The sequence below is a fragment of the Salvia hispanica genome, chromosome 2 (genome assembly GCF_023119035.1).
Source record: "Salvia hispanica cultivar TCC Black 2014 chromosome 2, UniMelb_Shisp_WGS_1.0, whole genome shotgun sequence".
NCBI classification, from domain to species: Eukaryota; Viridiplantae; Streptophyta; class Magnoliopsida; order Lamiales; family Lamiaceae; genus Salvia; species Salvia hispanica.
Window position 1 is genome coordinate 20,567,100 of NC_062966.1, and position 17,527 is coordinate 20,584,626.

A 17,527-nucleotide genomic window follows, 5' to 3' on the forward strand; every position below is an offset into this window, starting at 1 on the left:
GGATAACAACAAAGTACTAAAAACGATATACTATGAATTAATTAATTTTCTTCGTTGACAAAATAAAAGAGAAATAAACTCAATATTTAGGCCTATCATTTTTTTTATCTATCTTGTTATTGTCATTTTTTTTTCTTTTAGTTGGGACCAATTTTAAGAAGCCCAAAAATCAATTACTTATTCCAAATTGCAGTCAACTACTTGGTCAAATATATTTCTCCCAACCCCATCACCATACGGTTTTTCCATATCTCCACTCTCTAAAATCTCTCCAACAGACCAAATCTCCACAGAAATTGTTATATATCTCTTCCCACAATCTCAGCCAGTTTTCAACGCCATCCCGATTCAGTTCCTCTTCGTTTCTGTAAAGGTAATCTTTTCCTCAACCCTATGAGTATGAAAAACCTCCATGTATTAATCCCACGGCAAATTTTCTTGTGATATCACAGCTTGAACCGAGAGACTGAGATTTTCAATATCCTCTGCTTCTGCAAGTTTTGCTTCTCTGGAAGGTATAGTTCTCCAAATTCTGATTTTTCTTCGTGTCTTTTCCATGGCATATTCTCACAAATTCAATAGTACACTCATGAATTTAGTAGAGCACGGCCGAAATCTTTTTGAGTAACACATTAATAGTAAAGCTTCAATCTTTATTCTGAAAAGTATGTTGTGAACCAAATCAACTCCGGATTCTTTAAATCAAACCCAAAACTGAATGAATTTAAGGGGAGGGACTTAACCGCTTGAGAAAAGAGAGAGCAGCGGCGGCCGGAGCTTCTGCAGCGACGACGGCACACCGCGGCGGCGGTGCGAAGGTGAGGCGGCTCCAACTCGGCAGTGGTGAACGGAAAACAGCAAATGTTGTGAGAGAGAGAATCTGCTTTGGGGATTTTGTGTTAACTTGGGGATAGAGACGAGAGTTGAGGGAGAGTTTGTTGCTGGGTGTTCTTGCTGTCAATTTGAATTATGCAGAGGGAGGGCGTGAGAATTTGAGACGGAAGAGAGAGATTAGAATGTTGAGACAGTAGGGTGCATTTGGGAGTAGGCTTGTTTTGGTGATGGAGTGTATTTATTTTATTTATAGTAGTTGACGGCAGGGAGTATAGGTTTAGTGTTGAGGGAGTAATATATCTTTATGTTAAATAAAGTAGTAGTGTTGAGGGAGTAATACGTTTTGGCTGGGAGTTTAGGTTCTAATCCTTTTTCTTTTCCTTTGTTTAATAAAAGTGTTGGAATTTTGGTGTTTAATTAATGAATCTGTTTATTATATGAGAACGAAGAATAATTTGAGCACACACTCAGATGCATGCATTGGTAAATTCATTTATTTTACAAAGTCTCATTTTAGCAAATCATATTATTTCAAAGGGTGAACTTTGCACGTGGTTTGTGGTTGGAGAAGAAAGTGATTGAGGAGCTAAGAGAAACGAGGTGGACTTTCTTTTTATATAAGGGCAATGCCCTAAGTATATTTTTATGTGAAAATGATGTAAATATTTGTCATGCCGTATTTTGTTTTATTCTATGGAACCTATCTGATGTGGCTTTTGCCATCTATGGATAATCGAATTCGGGTCTGACTAGGGAGTGAGTCCCTACTCAAGCTAGTGTACACCAATGGGGATCGTGAGCCGTCTTTTGGGTCGGCCGGTCTAGTGACTTGGAATGTGGCCACATTCCTTGTCATCAATGGATCAGATATGGTAGACATCTATGGGAAAATGACTGCGCAGTCGCTAATTTTACGATGGAAAATATTTTAGTGTCTTGGGCATTTTTCAAAGTTAAAACCCCGAGTTCACTCAATGGTGGCATGATAAATACTTTTTATAAAATGTTTTCGGCATAAGTCCACTGAGTGCATCAAGTACTCAGCCATGCATTTCTTTTTAAAAATGTGCAAGTTGAGCTGTGACGAGCGCGGTGGGTGTTGAGCAGAACTAGTGAAGATTTGTGTTTTGCTTTTAAATGTTCAGAATATGTTGTGTCTTCATACATAGCATTATTCTACTCTCGAATGCTTCCGCTAAACAGTATTCCTTTTGAGTTCATTTATTGAATAGATATACAATATTGTATCCCTTTGAGTTGTCATTTATTGTTGAGATACTCTGATTTTATTCGAGCTATTCCCATTTATTTTGAGCTATGGCAGAGTTTTGTTGTTTCCCCCTTTCTTTCCCGCTTCTTTAACCCACCCATAGTCGCGATCAACCGTGTTTTCTATCCTTAGAAAATGCGGTCGTGACAGAATTAGTGGATTCTTTAGTAATTGACTATATCTTCTTACAAGATTAAACTAACTAATTCATTTATATTTCAGCATTTGGGAAGGAATTTCTAAGTAGTGGAAAAGGTGGGTTGTAAGCCATCACCAGGCGTTTCTGTAAAAATGTATAAATGAAACGGGGATTCAAAGCTGCTAAATGGATGTTTTTATCGTCTTCTTGATTATAAATCCCAATATATAATTTCATTCAAATTAAGTTTCTTCATAAACCGAAATAAGTTTATACTAGTAGTACCTATCATTAACCGATAACAAATGGCTAAACTCACTAAAAAATGTTTATGTATTAGTGGGCTAAAATTTTGGGCCTTATAACCAGTATTAATATTGGGCCTGTATTGAAAAAATATATTGGGCCTCTTCCCATCCCCTCTTCGATTTTCGGTTTCAAATAGAAAATAAATGCTTAAGCTCCAGGTTGAGATTATTAGTAGATATTGGGCGATGATGAAAATAAATTAAATAAACAAAAATTTAATTTCATAGTCCTTCATATTTTGTGGTTTCGTATCATTACTTATAATCAAATGCAAAAATGGGAAATATATGTTTGATCTCTAGTCGGTAAAAGTGTTTCATCTCTAATTAATAGATTGTGATTTGATTCCCCTAATTATGAAGTAAATAAGAACTACTACTGTATTATTTGTTATCCTTAGAAAAAGCTCAAAATTTTATTAATCCATGTAACTTTTTTAAAGTCAACCTTATACACCATATACCTTGTGGTGATGCAAATTTAATTTATCTCTAGTCTCTTTCGTTGCTTTATTTCTCTTTTCGTGGTTAATTTCAACCAAATAGGCATCTTTTATTGAGTTGCTTAATCTTTACTTCAGCCATATGCCTACCCACAACAAAAGGGTCTTTAATCAAAAAACCTTTTATCATTTGCCTAGCTTCACATTATTGCTTTTGAGCTGTCTTCAGCCCCATACTATTTTAATATACCAAAATATTTGTGAACTCGATTATATCGAACCTAATTACGAGTGTTAAAAAGATTATTCATCAAGATCTAGTAATTATTGTCAAGATCTTAGATATTCTACAAAAAATCATTCATAAATCTTGCTGATTATTTCATTTCAAATAAGTAAATAAGTCGATATGTTAGATTTTCTTTTAATTTTAGTATTTATTTCACGAGCCCTTTTTTTCGATTTGCGTGCCATATCTCACCTGAAGAAGTGAGATATGATAGTACTATATATCTGTATAGTTTAAATCTAGGAAATGAGATACTAGTAATATTTATTGACTCCATCTTCTATACAAATTTCTAAAGTAACAACTTGTATTGTAATGATTACTTAGTTAATTAATAACTTCCTTTTTCTACAATTCTTGAATGCAATCACTAAATATCTAGATTCCTATTAAGCTTTGATTACGTTACCTTTTTAGTTTTCCCATTACATATTTTAATTTACACTACATTTTTGCTTGATATGGTGAGAATAAACAACTCTTGCTCAAATCCGTAGCTACCAAATAACATGATTTTTGTGCAATCCATAATGATCTATACCTAATATACCACAACATGCCCTCTCCATTGCATACCAAACTATGGCATATTAGTCTGAAATTGTTTTGTCTAATCATGTACTTATAAGTTGTTGCCTTGTTGGTTTTACATTCCTACAATCATGAAACATAATTTTATTTTATTTATTTATTTATTTTTGCAATGATCCGTTCATTGCAAGAAAGAGCCAAAACAACTACTCACTCACCTCAATAATATTATGGGATTGTGACGTGCCTTTCATAATCCATGTGCATGTTTCTCAATCCAAACAAAGAACTTCTTAGTAATATTTGATGTGGGCCTAATTCATTTCGAAATTCGAATATTTTGTGATTTGTGACTCGTGTATAGGACATTCTATGTGTGACAAGGTATATTAAATAATATCATTTCCTTCAATCAAGATCGATCGATTGAATAATTGATAGATTCATTTGATGATTTATTTATGATAAATGTGTATATTTGACTCGTCACAAAATGATAGACCTTATTTTATTTATGTAATTCTTGAAAATTTTCATTCTCTCGTTACATAAATCAAGGCTTGATTTATTTGATTATACCAACAAACTAAAACGGTACCCTTAGTTTTGAATACTTAAGTTTAATTTCAACTACATATATAACACACCCACATAAATATATGGGGTACAATTTCAGTTAGAATCTAATGTTTAGAAATACTACTAAAGCAACAAAATCTTGACTAGTCCAAGTTCCTATTTGAGGAGAATTAATGGCAACCTGGCTTCCACCCACCCACCTCCCTGATTACATGCTATGTTGAGAAATTTTGCATTAAATGTAATATTAAGAAATATGCACATAAATACATTTTTTTCCCTTGTATAGAGGAACAATTTTGTTAAAACAATTATTTATACGTATTATTATTCCTAGCATCATCACGAATTTAGTCCTGGCACAATCACAATTCAAGCAACACAAAACTCATGAAGCCTCTTCTAGAAAACCCAAAGAAATGCAACTCATGAGTTTGCAAAGTGTAATGTACAATATTTTCATAAATCATGGAAAAACAATTGTGGCCCCTTTTCTTTCTCTAATAGTCAATTTCCTCTTTCTTCTCTAGATTAATAAAAGAAAAGAAATACTTATAAACTGCTGAGAAAGTAATTAATGATTCTTATACAGCACCACCTTGAATGGATTATTCCAAAATTGAAAATTAATTTAACCTTATCAGATCACAAGATTTATAGTAAATAATTTATTTATGATAATTTTGAAGGGCCCACGCACTGACCATGCAGTTCCAGAAATTTGAGACTATTAAATATACTGTTGAACAATGTTCAATTTTCTCATGCTCAGACAACAAAAAACAGCCAGAAAACTACTTATATAAAATGCACATATAACAAATTCTTGTCTATTTAATTCATTTTGCAGAGTTTCAATGCAACCAACTTAAGTTGCAACAATCAATTCCCATGAGGCAGAGGCAAAAAGGGGCAGTCTTTAAAGCGCCACAGCTTAAAATTGATTTAAAGCTTCAACAAACTCTGCTGTAAAAAAAGGTTATTGTATTGATAAGTATCATGTGACCTAGGCTTAGTTGACTCTCTCTCTCTCTGGCCCATATAAAATAGCCTCTTTTTCCAACCATTCCAACTACCAGGGCCGTGAAAAAGTGCAATCTTTTTACTGTTGGCTTTCTTGGTTATCGTCATTGACTACCATTTCAACAGTTTTCTTGAAAAATCGGTGTGTGCGGTGATGCTACAATGTCTTCAAGCGTTTCAAGATTTATCAAGTGTGTGACTGTGGGTGATGGTGCTGTTGGCAAGACTTGTATGCTTATTTGCTACACCAGTAACAAATTTCCCACTGTCAGTCCTCTATCTCTCTCTTTGTCTCGAAACTGTAGTGAAAGAATCGTGTTCTTGTTGGCAAGATTTATATTCGTTGATGGATTTATGTTAGTGTTTGTTGGGATTCTGGGATTTGCAGCTTTTTCTGTTTCTATCATCTGTTTTTTTATGCAAAGACAAAAGGGCATATCTTGATTTCATCCACTTCTTGTTGTAGGTATCTTTCTTGAAATTTGTGATCTAGGTTTCAGCAAGCTCAGTTTTCTGATTAAATATTTGGCTGTTTAAAATCTTGGGCGATTCTACTAATTTTGTTTCTTTTAATCTTTTTTGTTGGGGAAATTAGGACTATATACCAACAGTGTTTGATAATTTCAGTGCAAATGTGGTAGTTGAAGGAACTACAGTCAACTTAGGCCTCTGGGATACAGCAGGTAATTCATGTTCCCAGCTGAACTTTTGATTGAATATGGCTTTAACACATGAAACATCATGAACCATTTCTTGAAGTTGAGAAAATAAAGTAGTTTTTGTGATGTGTGATCTTATTAACAGGCCAAGAAGACTACAATAGGTTGAGGCCTCTGAGCTACAGAGGAGGGGATGTGTTTGTCTTGGCATTTTCATTAGTCAGCCGCGCAAGCTACGAGAACATATTTAAGAAGGTGAAGATCAGTGTAGAGCATTGAGATCTGTGTATGTTTCTTGGTATATCCTTCTTGAATTAGCATTTAACTTGACATTATTTTGGCAGTGGATCCCTGAACTTAATCATTTTGCTCCCGGGGTTCCAATTGTCCTTGTTGGCACCAAACTAGGTATGTTATGCTGAGGAAATTGCACCATTGAAAATTGTTGAATTTGTTCTTGTTGGAAATTCTTGATATCTCATGGATGCTTGTAAGCATTTTCTCTGGACACACCTAGATACTTGACTTATGTGTGGAAATGAGCACAAATCTCTTGTCTACAGAGCCTTGCTAACCTGATTGATTCAAGTTAGCTAGCCTGTGGTATAAGCACAAACATGGTACTGGAAAATGTTGCTCAAATTGATAATGTGTATAAGAGTTCTTATGCTAATAACTGTTCTTGCTCTCACTATCCAATGTTTTTTTGCCTCACACTCTCCACGTGCTGCCTCTGTCCCTCTGTTGTGTGTTGTAGACACACGGTTGGGGCACGGGTTGAGGGACACAGAGTCTTTAGTAGTGCTGGGCTGCTGGCCAAGGAAAACATATTCATCTGGGAAAAATATCTATTCATGAACCTTATCATTCTTTTGCATTTTCTCATCTTTCTTTCAAGCGATGCTTCACATGTTCATCTGTTATGCTATATGTTGAATGTAAAAAGTGTCTATGTACCGAAAACAGATCTACGCGAGGATAAGCATTACTTAGCTGATCATCCTGGATTAGTTCCCGTTACCACTGCACAGGGGGAGGAGCTCCGCAAGCAAATTGGTGCCGCCTACTATATTGAATGCAGTTCAAAAACTCAACAGGTAGAAGTCATCAAATTGATTTAATTATGTGATTAAGTACTCTTGTTTGTGAAACATAAGATTGAGTATTTGAAGAATAAGATGGTCAAACAAGCTCAAAATTAATCAACCCATCAAAGTAAACAGGCATTAGCTTGGATTGTTTTTATCAATCCATTCTCTCATTCAAAGTAAACACCACCTAAAAGGTTACAAATTGAACACTGTCTTCTCAAATAATCAGCCAATTTCACCCTCTCTCCCCATTCATTGTAATCTCCAAATGTTGAGATGTGGATAAATGGTTTCTGCTTTGTTTGCAATGTGCAGAATGTGAAAGCAGTTTTTGATGCTGCTATCAGAGTAGTCATCAAGCCTCTGCAAAAGCAGAAGGAGAAGAAAAAGGCACGTCAAGGATGTCTTGTGTAAGTACATATACTCTTCCAATCATGTTTGTAGATTTTATTTTCCATCCTTTGACATTGATTTCTCATTTGCTCACCTAATCTGCACGATCGTATAATGCCAACACAAAATTTATATGGCTTGTCCATGCATAAGTCAAGTTAAAGAAAACAACATGAATTCTCGTATACTATTAGCTCTTGTATCCTGAGTGAACTGCTTAAAGCTATCCTCACCTGTAGATGCTGCTCATACACTGAATTAAAATGGTCTTCAGTTAGAAACATGATTCGGTTACTCCCTCAAATTTCTGCTACTATATTCTATATCCGATTTACTAAACTTGCTTGTGGTAAAAATTTAAGCTCATGATCTGGAAAGAAGTTTTTTAACAAGATAATATAGTGTTTTCATGTTGCTCTGAATATAAGTACACTCTGTTTATCTTGTTTTTCCTTCAATTCAATTGGTTGCTCGCTCGCTCTTTTTTCATTGATGTTATGAATCTGAATTTGCAGGAATATCTTCTGCGGAAGAACGGTCTAGCAAGAAAGAAACGCTTCAAGTCCACTGTTCCATCTGGTGTACACGCTAACGAGGAGAAAGATGTTTATAGTATTAGTGTGGTAGACTAGTCTCTCCAGGCACAATTCTTTTCATCTGAGAAGACTGAATCCGATAAGTCGAGAACTAATGTTTTTTTTTTGGAGTAATGTAAAAACCTAGTAGTAGTAATTACTACACTGATTCTGGGTGCAGATATATATAGATTACACAAATGAACTGAATTGATTGCATTACTGAGGGAAACTTAATCAAATTGAATATTAGTAGAATCTAGTTGACTAAACATCTGATTTCTTCAGCCTGGGGTACGTATTCAAATGCTTTGAGCACAAATGCAAAGAATACCTTGTGATTTGGTAATTTAGGACCCGAATGTAGATTGGAATAAAAGCGAAAAAACTGCTAAATGCTACAGAATCACCACAGGCCAAAATGAAATTGTAAATGACATTAATACATTAGTCTTCATGGCAATAAGATTCCCATCATCACCACAAAACCAGTCCCTGCTAGAGCAACAACATGAGTGTATATGCAGGAGATATAGATAGGCCAAAAATATGAACAGAGAACGAGCAGAGCTCGTTTCCTCAGGAGGGTCAAAATCCAATCTATCGGTCCAAAACCATCTGCCTGTGGATAGTGGGGATATCGCACCAAACTAGTCACCGTATCAAACTTCCATAACTAGGCTGCGAAATTAGTGCATTCTGCAGCAATAACATCCACAATTGGGACAAACGACTACAACAGCCATGAAACTCTGCAGCAATAGACCTAGCAAGCAGATGAAGGGATGGGGGTATGAACATGCAAAATCTACTCATAAGTCATCAATCTATGTTAAAAGTAACCACCAAATCATGTTTAATTGGGTCAAATATCAATCAAATGAACAAGCCAATAACCAAAAGAGACTCACACGACTACAAAACACAGCTGCATTAATTATAACAGTATAAATAAGGTCTACATCAGTATTGTACATAACAAGAGGTGTTAGGTGGAATAATTCACCGGTTAAAAAATTACAACGGTCTAAGCTACACACCATTACAGTCACATGAAATATCTATCCCTTTAAGGAATCAGAAGAGATGACAAATATAAAAACATGGTTGTCAAATTTGCAACAATGCAGATTTCTAAGGTATAGCATTGAAAAGTAAAACAAGTAGATAAAGCATTGGGTATGATGCCATACATCCCTCCACTTCTAGTAAAGCCACACATGCTCCATGAGAAGCACTTAATGAATAATTCAATCAGATAGGATCATGTCACGTTGCTTCAGGGGTTGTGTTCATAAAGTGATTTGGACCCCAAGACAATTGAATTCTAACAGCACAAACATCTGTTTGTGCTCAAGATAAGACAAATTATACTCCCCAGATAACCTATCATCCAAACTAAAAATTAATAAAGAACTTGTTGTCAGTTGGCAAATCAAGTCAAAAGCATGAAGACCAATATCCATCTCATCTATTATAAACTGAAAAAGGTGTTGCTTCAAAAGAACATTAATATCATACCAAAATTGGAGTTAGCTTCTCCCAAACATCATCTATTATTTATTACGCACTGCACTGGAAAAACTTACAGCATTTTGGCAACTGGTATATTCAATGTTACATTCTACTGCAAAGAGGGCTGCCTATCTCTGAAGGTATCGTCCCAGCTCCGATTAGGCTCTTTCCTCTTCTAAATATTACCTGAGGTAGAACATCCGGGCCTGCTCCTTCAGTAGAGCCTGCGAACTGGCAACAGAAAGTTAACCAGATGATAGAGGCAATATTTCATCCCTGACTTCACTTTCTATGACCCCAGGACCTGCATTAAGGTCAAGAGCCTGTCTACCCCACTTTCTGTTGCTCTCCAGCCCACCATTATTGCTAATGTCAGGAAGGCTGATCATATATGGCCTTTGAAATTGGGATGCAAAAGAACCAATGGGACCCAGATATTGTGAATTTACTGGAGGAGCAAAGAACCTTGCACCAGAAGAGGAATCCACATATGATGTTGCTCCAACTGTAAAAGGAGTTGAAGGGAGAGGATAAGAAGTTCCAAAAGGAAAGACTGGGAATTGGAAAGAACTTGTCCCATAAGGCACTGTAGGCGACGAAGACAACACTGATCCGCGGTACATATCAGGATTGAATGGGCTGACACCTGCAGAGCCATATATTGCCTGGGGTGCACCAGGTGGAAACATTGGAAAGGGCTGCTCCATTCGTTCAGGTAATATTGATGGGACTGTTACTGTAGAGTAAGTACCACCAGAAGGAAACCAGGATGAAAAACTGCTCAGCACTGGACCGTTCATTCTAACACCCGCAGAAGGCAGCTGCGATGTGAAATTACCATTGACTAGTTGATTACCCATAAACTGGTTCACACCAGCATTATCAGCCACAGGTCCATTGTTGAGATCAAAATCCCTCTGAACATGAAAACCACCTAATGGTTTCTCAAGCATAATAGAAGGCTGTCCATCACATTTGCTGCTGGTGGAGCAGATCCCAATATCATTTGTTTCATCAACTCTGTTCAAATCAAAATCCAGAACACAAGAACCACGGACAGGCAAAGAATCTGATGCATCATTAGCAAAATTGCTTGCTGGCTCAATTGTCGAGGCAACTGCCAAAGCAGAACCACCAGAAGCCATTTCCTCAAGAACTCTTTCATCTGCTACATTTAGATCAAAATCCAGTGCAATACGGCCATGCTTACTGGTGGAAGAATCAGAGCAAGACAAATTAGTTAGATCTAACGGCATTTCAAGACTTCTTTTGGGTTCAGCGGGCCGAAATGCACTTGTAGCAGCAGATCCCTTCCAGCCAAGTTCCACTTTACTTCTCAACAAGTTCTCTGGGGGAATGAATGGACCTTTTGCGGCAGCTGCTATGGTAACAGATGCAGAGTTTCCATCAATTATAGAGCTCGTTGGGATTGCCAATGAGTTCACAGTGGACGAAGTAGGTGATGATTTATTGAGAGAATCCCCACATTTCACATCCTCACTACTAAATTCGTTCAAGTCAAACTTCATTTTTGCACCTGGAACTGCTGTTCCTTCAGCAATACAAGAAGCAGCCCCATCACAAGTGGAAGCAAACTTGTCTGCCTCATCTTGTTGTTTGCTAGCAGATGCAAACCGAATTAACTCAACTTCTTTCTGGCCTTCAAAGTCCACAGAAATAGGACACCTTCTCTGAGGAGGGGAAATTTGCTCCAGAGTTGCCTGGTTTCGTACATTGGTCTCTTCAACATTATTGTTCAAATCATGTGATATTGAACAGACAGCAGCACTATGGCTCTCCTTAACTGCACTCATATCAACATCCAGCTGTTCAGATTTGCTCATGCAACTCTTAGCATCCATGTCATCTGGTTCTCTTACTTTTACAGCCTCACCAAGTTTTGAAACTGGTTTATGGCACCATCCAGTTTGGTACAGCTTTTCATTACTCTCTCTATGTTCAGGCTTAACAACTGGCGCTGTTACTTTCTGCTGAAAATTGCACCTGCTCAATCTTTCATTCTTTAACTTGATGCAGTCACCTTCAAGCAAAGGATCTGATTCCTCATCTCCAGCCATTGGCTCACACTCACCAGTACTAAAATAACCAGCACCGCATTTCTCCTCGGTAACCATGACATCGGTTCCACCACTACTGCATTTTGGAATGTCAGAGATCCCCTTGCAGGTAGTGGCCTTTTCCTCATGATTACCTTGACCAGATTCACTATCTCTCACCTTCTCCAAGAAGATGGGAACGGCAACTATCTTTATGTTAGGCTTCTCCTCAGCCTCCAACTTAACATCAGCATTACTTCTCAAATCTGTACTTGAGGAAACAAAGTCCCTTGTGCCTTCTCCAGCTGATACATCTCTGGAAGAACATGACGGCGAACACTTTCTGTCACCAGAAAATTCAGGTGATGCATTTATGGACAAATGTGATCTATCATTTGACCAGGAGCAACCTTCTACACCAGCATGTTGTTTGCCCTCACAAGCAACAGAATCTTCAACGGAAAACTTAGATTTTGCTTCACCGCCATTGCAAACTTCATCCGCAATAGGTCTACTTCTTTCAGTAGAATTAGCAGGAGAACCCACATCAGATCTAGATAACTCACCTGCAGCCACACTAGCAAGTAAGTTCATTCCAACGTCATCTTCACGCGACAAAGAAGAAGTTGCTTCAGAATATTTAGCACAGCTTTCAATTAAAGCATTCATGGGACTGAAAGAAGAATGCGACTTCACCAACTTCGGTAAAGTTGCAGTAGGGCCTTCAATTGTTCTCTTGGAGTCTTCAGTTGTCATGCTTTGCTCTTCATCAGGAGGAACTGCTGGCGACCCAGCACCTTCTGATCCAGTCAACGCGTCTTTTAGATCACTGGTCTGACAAGTCTTCATGTCCGCAACAGCATTACATTCATATAAACCATTCTCGCCCTTTAAAGGATCATCATGCTGCTCGTGCTTAAGCACAGGAGAGGAAGCTCGACTGCTCATAACTGTAGGAACTTCAAGAGATCCCCCTGGGGCACCTTGTGCAGGGCTTCTTATCCTGTTCGGTATCTTAACAATTAGCTTATGGCTACTTCCTTCATTGGTAGGCCTCTCAACAACCCTTTCACTAGTTAATGCAGAGTGAAACTTCTGTTTAGCTGTGCTTTTGTGTGCAGAAGAATTCTTCTTAGAGTTTGTTTCTTTCAGACTTCCAGATGTTGATCTTCCTGAAGAACTGCTAAGCTTTCGATTACGTGTGCTAGATGATGCTTTATTAACCGTCCCCGAACCAGAAGCAGAACTCTTTAAATTTTCCTTGGATGAGGAAGATTGACCACAATTATGAGACTGGTTTGAGCTACTACTTCTGTCCTCTCTATTTTGATGGGCATCGGTAGTACCCCCAACAGAATGTCTGGACTGGCTCTCCTTTCCAGATGCAAGAGATGAAGCTTGCTTCACAGGCCCAGGGGACGAGACATACTTTGCGGTAGTTTCCCCATGTGAAGATTTTACAGGAGTAGGTTTTATAGCAGAGTTCTGCGTAATAGAGCTTTTCATGGCAACATCAGACCCACTAGGAGTAATGCATCCACCATGAGAAGCGTCTGGGAGTCGTGATTTGGAAGACCATGCAGACTTCGTATCGATGCTCATCATTTCAGCTTCAACGCGCTTCTTCCATGTGTCGACTAGAGTTCGGGCCTTCCTCTGAATATCTGTATTTTTATGTGATCTTAAATGATTCACGGATTTGCCTATGTTGCACATTTGGAGGGCATGAAGACTAATTGGGAGTTTATCCAGTGCACGAAGTAAAATCAAAAGAAAATCCTCTGCAGATTTATCACCATTAGGAATCTTCCCTTTATGAATATCCTGCAACCACTCATCCATTATAGGCACACCTCTTAACTCCACAAACCGATTGAGACAATCAGCCTTATCGGTGGAAGCCATTGCTCTTGCGAACATGACACGGTTAACCAAGTCAATTTTTCTCTTGGTTTGATCTGATTGTATCAACTGAACGAGCTTCTCAACCCCCTTTACATCCGCAACCCCACCATTTTCTGTTATTCGCGCAATCTCATATCTTAAATTACTTTCTTTTCTACACTGACCAGAATCACCTTCATCAGTCCTAGAGGACCGTTCTCGTTTTACAGGATCTGCACCATGATCAACTCTTCCCCTCTTCTTTCCCTTGTTTTGAGACGGTATAGAAGTCCCACTATTTTGACCACTATCAGAAGATGGTTTCAGTTGTGAGGTTGAGGTTGGAGTTGTGGCCTGCTTTGGAGAACGGCCACTAGGGTGTATTGTCACATGCATCTCTTTTCTAGTTTGGTATAAAAGCTTATCTACTTCTTCTTGTTGCTCCTGCAATACCAAACATCCATTGGTATTTAAAATGAAAATAAGAAAAAGAAACAGAGAAGAGCTACTCAAATTATAACTAACATTAATGTAGTCTTGATCTGTTAGCCACCATAAAAACTTCTTCCCAATGTCATAGGCACGTCGACAAACAAAGCAGGATGTCCCAGTAGGAAGTTCTGCACCTCTAGGAAGAAAAGCAACTTTACAAGGATGGAGAAGTGATGCAGCAGGAATTGTTTCCTTGTGAAAGGAATAGAAGATCTCGTTTGGAACACTGTCTGGTAAAGGCCCTTTTCCAAGCTTCAGCTCAGATGATCGATAAAGCCTGTTTACACCTAGCTGCAGGTTATTCTCTTTGCCCAATGCCAACCAACGTATCAAACCAATGAAGGGTGGAGAATTGTTAAGTGGGTTGAAAAGAGCACAATCTCCAATGCTAATCTTACGGCCGTCCTGCAAAAATAAATTAGACCAAAATTAACAGTACAGTTGAAATCAAGATCAGGCATCCTAGTGTGAAAGTTGCTTTAATGGGAATGCATCCCAAATAACAGAAAATTGCTTTAACGGGAATGCATAAAAGTTCTGACTCTGCTGGGAAAGGGTGGGCAAATTCCTATTGTCGTTTTTTAAAACAAAAATGACATAATAGTACAAAGAAAGAGAAAATTATTGTTGGACAAGGCAGCTGGACATGGTGTAGGGAAGTAAGACTGCTTATTTTTAACCTGAATAATAAAACTCTTTCATTTTGTTCATTAAGATTAAGGCATGCTACTTTTCAGCAGTTGCAAATTATAAATCCTAATGTCATCTCACAAATTCTTGCCAATATATCCTCATCCTTACAAGATACCAATGGGTGCCATACTATTATAAAACAGAGCACTATGAATTTTTTTGCAATACTATTCAAGGAAAAAGGGTATTACATTGCACGATATGATCAGATTAATAGAATTCTAAAAATATCAATAGGTGATCTAATGGACTGAAAAAAAAATATACAAGTTGCTCCAAAGTCTTTAAAATGTTATACACCTAGCATAAACCTTTTTGAGGGGAAAAATAACGAGCAAACTCTACAGCCCAAATAAACATCAGCCATAATTAGGGAGTCAGTCCACAACAGGTCAAATAATAAAATGGAAAGAGCATCAACCAAACACAGTAGTGCACCATAAATAGGAAGTTAATCCACAATACTTGAGCGAATTTCAGAATAGGAGAAACACAATACACCCCACCTAGTTGCAGCAAACAGATGCAATAAAAAACAAAAATTTCAAAAAACCACCAAATCAATACCTTGAAGAACGAACTACCAGTGGTGGAGGTTGTGATAGAAGAGCCAACAGGAGAATGGTTATCTGCGGCGGAAGCTACAGCTTTATCGGCAGTCGACAACGGAGGGACTGACCGCATATGCTTACTACGACTCCTCTTTAAACTTCTAGACCTCTCGTCGTCGCGCTGAATCCTACCATGCATAATAAGACACTGTATCTTGCATTTTCCCCAATTCTTACACCACCCGTTTCCCCAATTTCAAGCATCAAACCCTCGGATTACAATTGCTCACCAGATTAACACCCTCCATCAAAATCCCCAATCTTCACAATATCCAGAAACCCAAATCGCCAATTCAGCCACCGTGAAACAGATCCCTCCAATTATAGAGAAACCCTTATTCACCAACCTTTCAAAAGCTGGAACAAATCCAATTCGAGTGTAAAACCTTCAGATCGGAAAACAAAACCACATCAATCAAACAATCAGTGATTAAAACCACAGTAAACGAGAATACACACCGGAAGATTAAAAAATTCGCACACACGTGCGGCGTAGAGAGCGGCGAGAGAGAGAATAAACCTGGGGTACTTTTTCGACAGAGATGGAGAGAGAGCAGCGGAGATTCTAGAGAGAGAGCAGCGGGATACAGTAGAGAAGGGAGAAATTAGAGAGAGAGAAAAATTAATTGGGAACGGCGTCGTGTTGAGTTTGATTGGAGGCGGGCAGATCGGGCAGAGGGATGTAATAATAATGTCGCCCCTCAAGGTTGTTAGATATCACTCAATGTCTCAATGTGACTGCACTTTAGTTGACTCATCACATTTGACTTTCACCTTTTTTTCCTTTTTTTTGTTATAATACATTTTTTTCCTTTTCTAAATCGAAAGTTCTTAGCTTGGAGTTGGTGTCATCATCACTGTGCTGACATACACCATACGCAATAAACTCATTTTAATTTTACATTATTTATGGATTTCATTATTTCATACCTTCGTTCTTAATCACTTAACTCTATTTAGTAGTGTTATTTTTATTTTACATAATTTATAGTAAATCGTGGAATAGTATTTATTTCTTTGTATTTTACATGATATACAATTAATTGAAATATTTATCCTTCAATGGATTGAATCTATATCTAATCTCTAAAGAATGCAAAGGTTAGTAATATGTTTGGTAAAATATGTATTCATGCTGGCTGAATAAAGTGATGAAGTTGTTGCGTCAGAAGGCAGAGGTAGTGCAGTGATCTTCGCTAATAATAGATGGCTGACGAAGAATGAAAGTGAACCTCAATTTTAAAGAGTCGCATCGTGGGTCAACGACAGCTGGAAGGCCAAATTCAATTGAGTATTATGGTTGTCGACGATCTACGGTGCATGGTGCAACAAATAATCATATTGTCATGTCAAGCAACCAATTAGTATAATATGAGTGCTGACTCTCTTTATCTTGTTTTGCTCTTCTTCTCTTTATATTTGTTCTTCTTTTGTTAAATTACTTTATCTTTGTTTTTCTAATTTTGAATAAACTGTAAAAGTGTTGATAATTTGTTATCAAGGTATTTTTGAATTAAATTTGAGATGCTGAGATGGTAAATGGTTCATAGTTATGTAATAAGGGGTGCGTTATATTGTTAACTTTTTAAGTTGCTAACTCAGTTAACTCATCAACGCAATGTATTAAAAATATCAACACAGTATATTAAAATATTAATAAAATTATATATTAATATTTTTAATACATTACATGAGTTAATAAAGTTAGCCACTTAAAAAAATTAGCAATTAATTACACCATCCTTATCTAACAATATAAAAAAAGAATTAGATAAAAAAAATCGTCGGGCGTGACATTAAGGTTGTCTCTTGGAGTCTTGGTGCAGTTGATCATGTGCTTAGGAAAAGTTTTGAATAAAACAAAGTTGTTGGCCATTACAGTTTACTATGTCAGCACTTCTCATTAAATTTGAAAAGTTTTGCATAAAACAAAGCTGTTGGCCCATTACACTTGACTATGTATGTTTGCCCCCCTCATTTAATTCTGAGGACAAAAATATACTGTGGGTGTTTTTTTTCCTTAAAATATGGTTTTGCCCTTTGTGTCTTGCGATAGATACTATTCATAAGAATCAAAACTCTTTGATCAAATAAAGACAAGTTAGGTGATAGAGATTTATCAAAAAGTTCTACTTATCGTG

General features: G+C 37.3%; 2 protein-coding genes and 1 long non-coding RNA gene across 10 annotated transcripts; 2 read left to right on the forward strand and 1 right to left on the reverse strand.

Annotated features, from left to right (window-relative positions):
• Window positions 1-212: 212 nt before the first annotated feature.
• LOC125208418 lies at window positions 213-2,123 on the forward strand. Its single transcript, XR_007174112.1, has 3 exons — window positions 213-373; window positions 453-515; window positions 1,372-2,123. It is a non-coding gene; the product is annotated as an uncharacterized LOC125208418 (long non-coding RNA).
• A 3,207-nt stretch (window positions 2,124-5,330) lies between these two features.
• On the forward strand, window positions 5,331-8,344 carry LOC125205795 (rac-like GTP-binding protein ARAC10). Of its 2 annotated transcripts, none has more exons than XM_048104924.1 (7): window positions 5,331-5,683; window positions 6,044-6,099; window positions 6,221-6,330; window positions 6,420-6,483; window positions 7,042-7,172; window positions 7,482-7,576; window positions 8,075-8,344. In XM_048104924.1, the coding sequence occupies exons 1-7, from the start codon at window positions 5,625-5,627 to the stop codon at window positions 8,100-8,102; spliced, it is 543 nt and encodes a 180-aa protein (XP_047960881.1). In that variant the 5' UTR covers window positions 5,331-5,624; the 3' UTR covers window positions 8,103-8,344. The 2 variants fall into 2 exon arrangements, with proteins under 2 accessions (XP_047960881.1, XP_047960880.1); XM_048104923.1 differs by having other exon boundaries at window positions 5,349-5,683; window positions 6,012-6,099.
• Window positions 8,345-8,542: 198 nt separating this feature from the next.
• On the reverse strand, window positions 8,543-16,052 carry LOC125205794. Of its 7 annotated transcripts, none has more exons than XR_007173857.1 (5): window positions 15,907-16,052; window positions 15,343-15,772; window positions 14,116-14,487; window positions 9,724-14,034; window positions 8,543-8,629 (listed from the first exon to the last, which is right to left on the reverse strand). XR_007173857.1 is itself a non-coding variant. In XM_048104922.1 (5 exons), exons 2-5 carry the CDS (start codon window positions 15,523-15,525, stop codon window positions 9,864-9,866), a joined length of 4,653 nt encoding a protein of 1,550 aa, XP_047960879.1. In that variant the 5' UTR covers window positions 15,526-15,772; window positions 15,907-16,052; the 3' UTR covers window positions 9,584-9,863. The 7 variants fall into 7 exon arrangements, 3 of the variants coding, with proteins under 3 accessions (XP_047960879.1, XP_047960877.1, XP_047960878.1); XR_007173855.1 differs by having other exon boundaries at window positions 8,543-8,833; XR_007173854.1 differs by having other exon boundaries at window positions 8,543-8,900.
• Window positions 16,053-17,527: the final 1,475 nt, after the last annotated feature.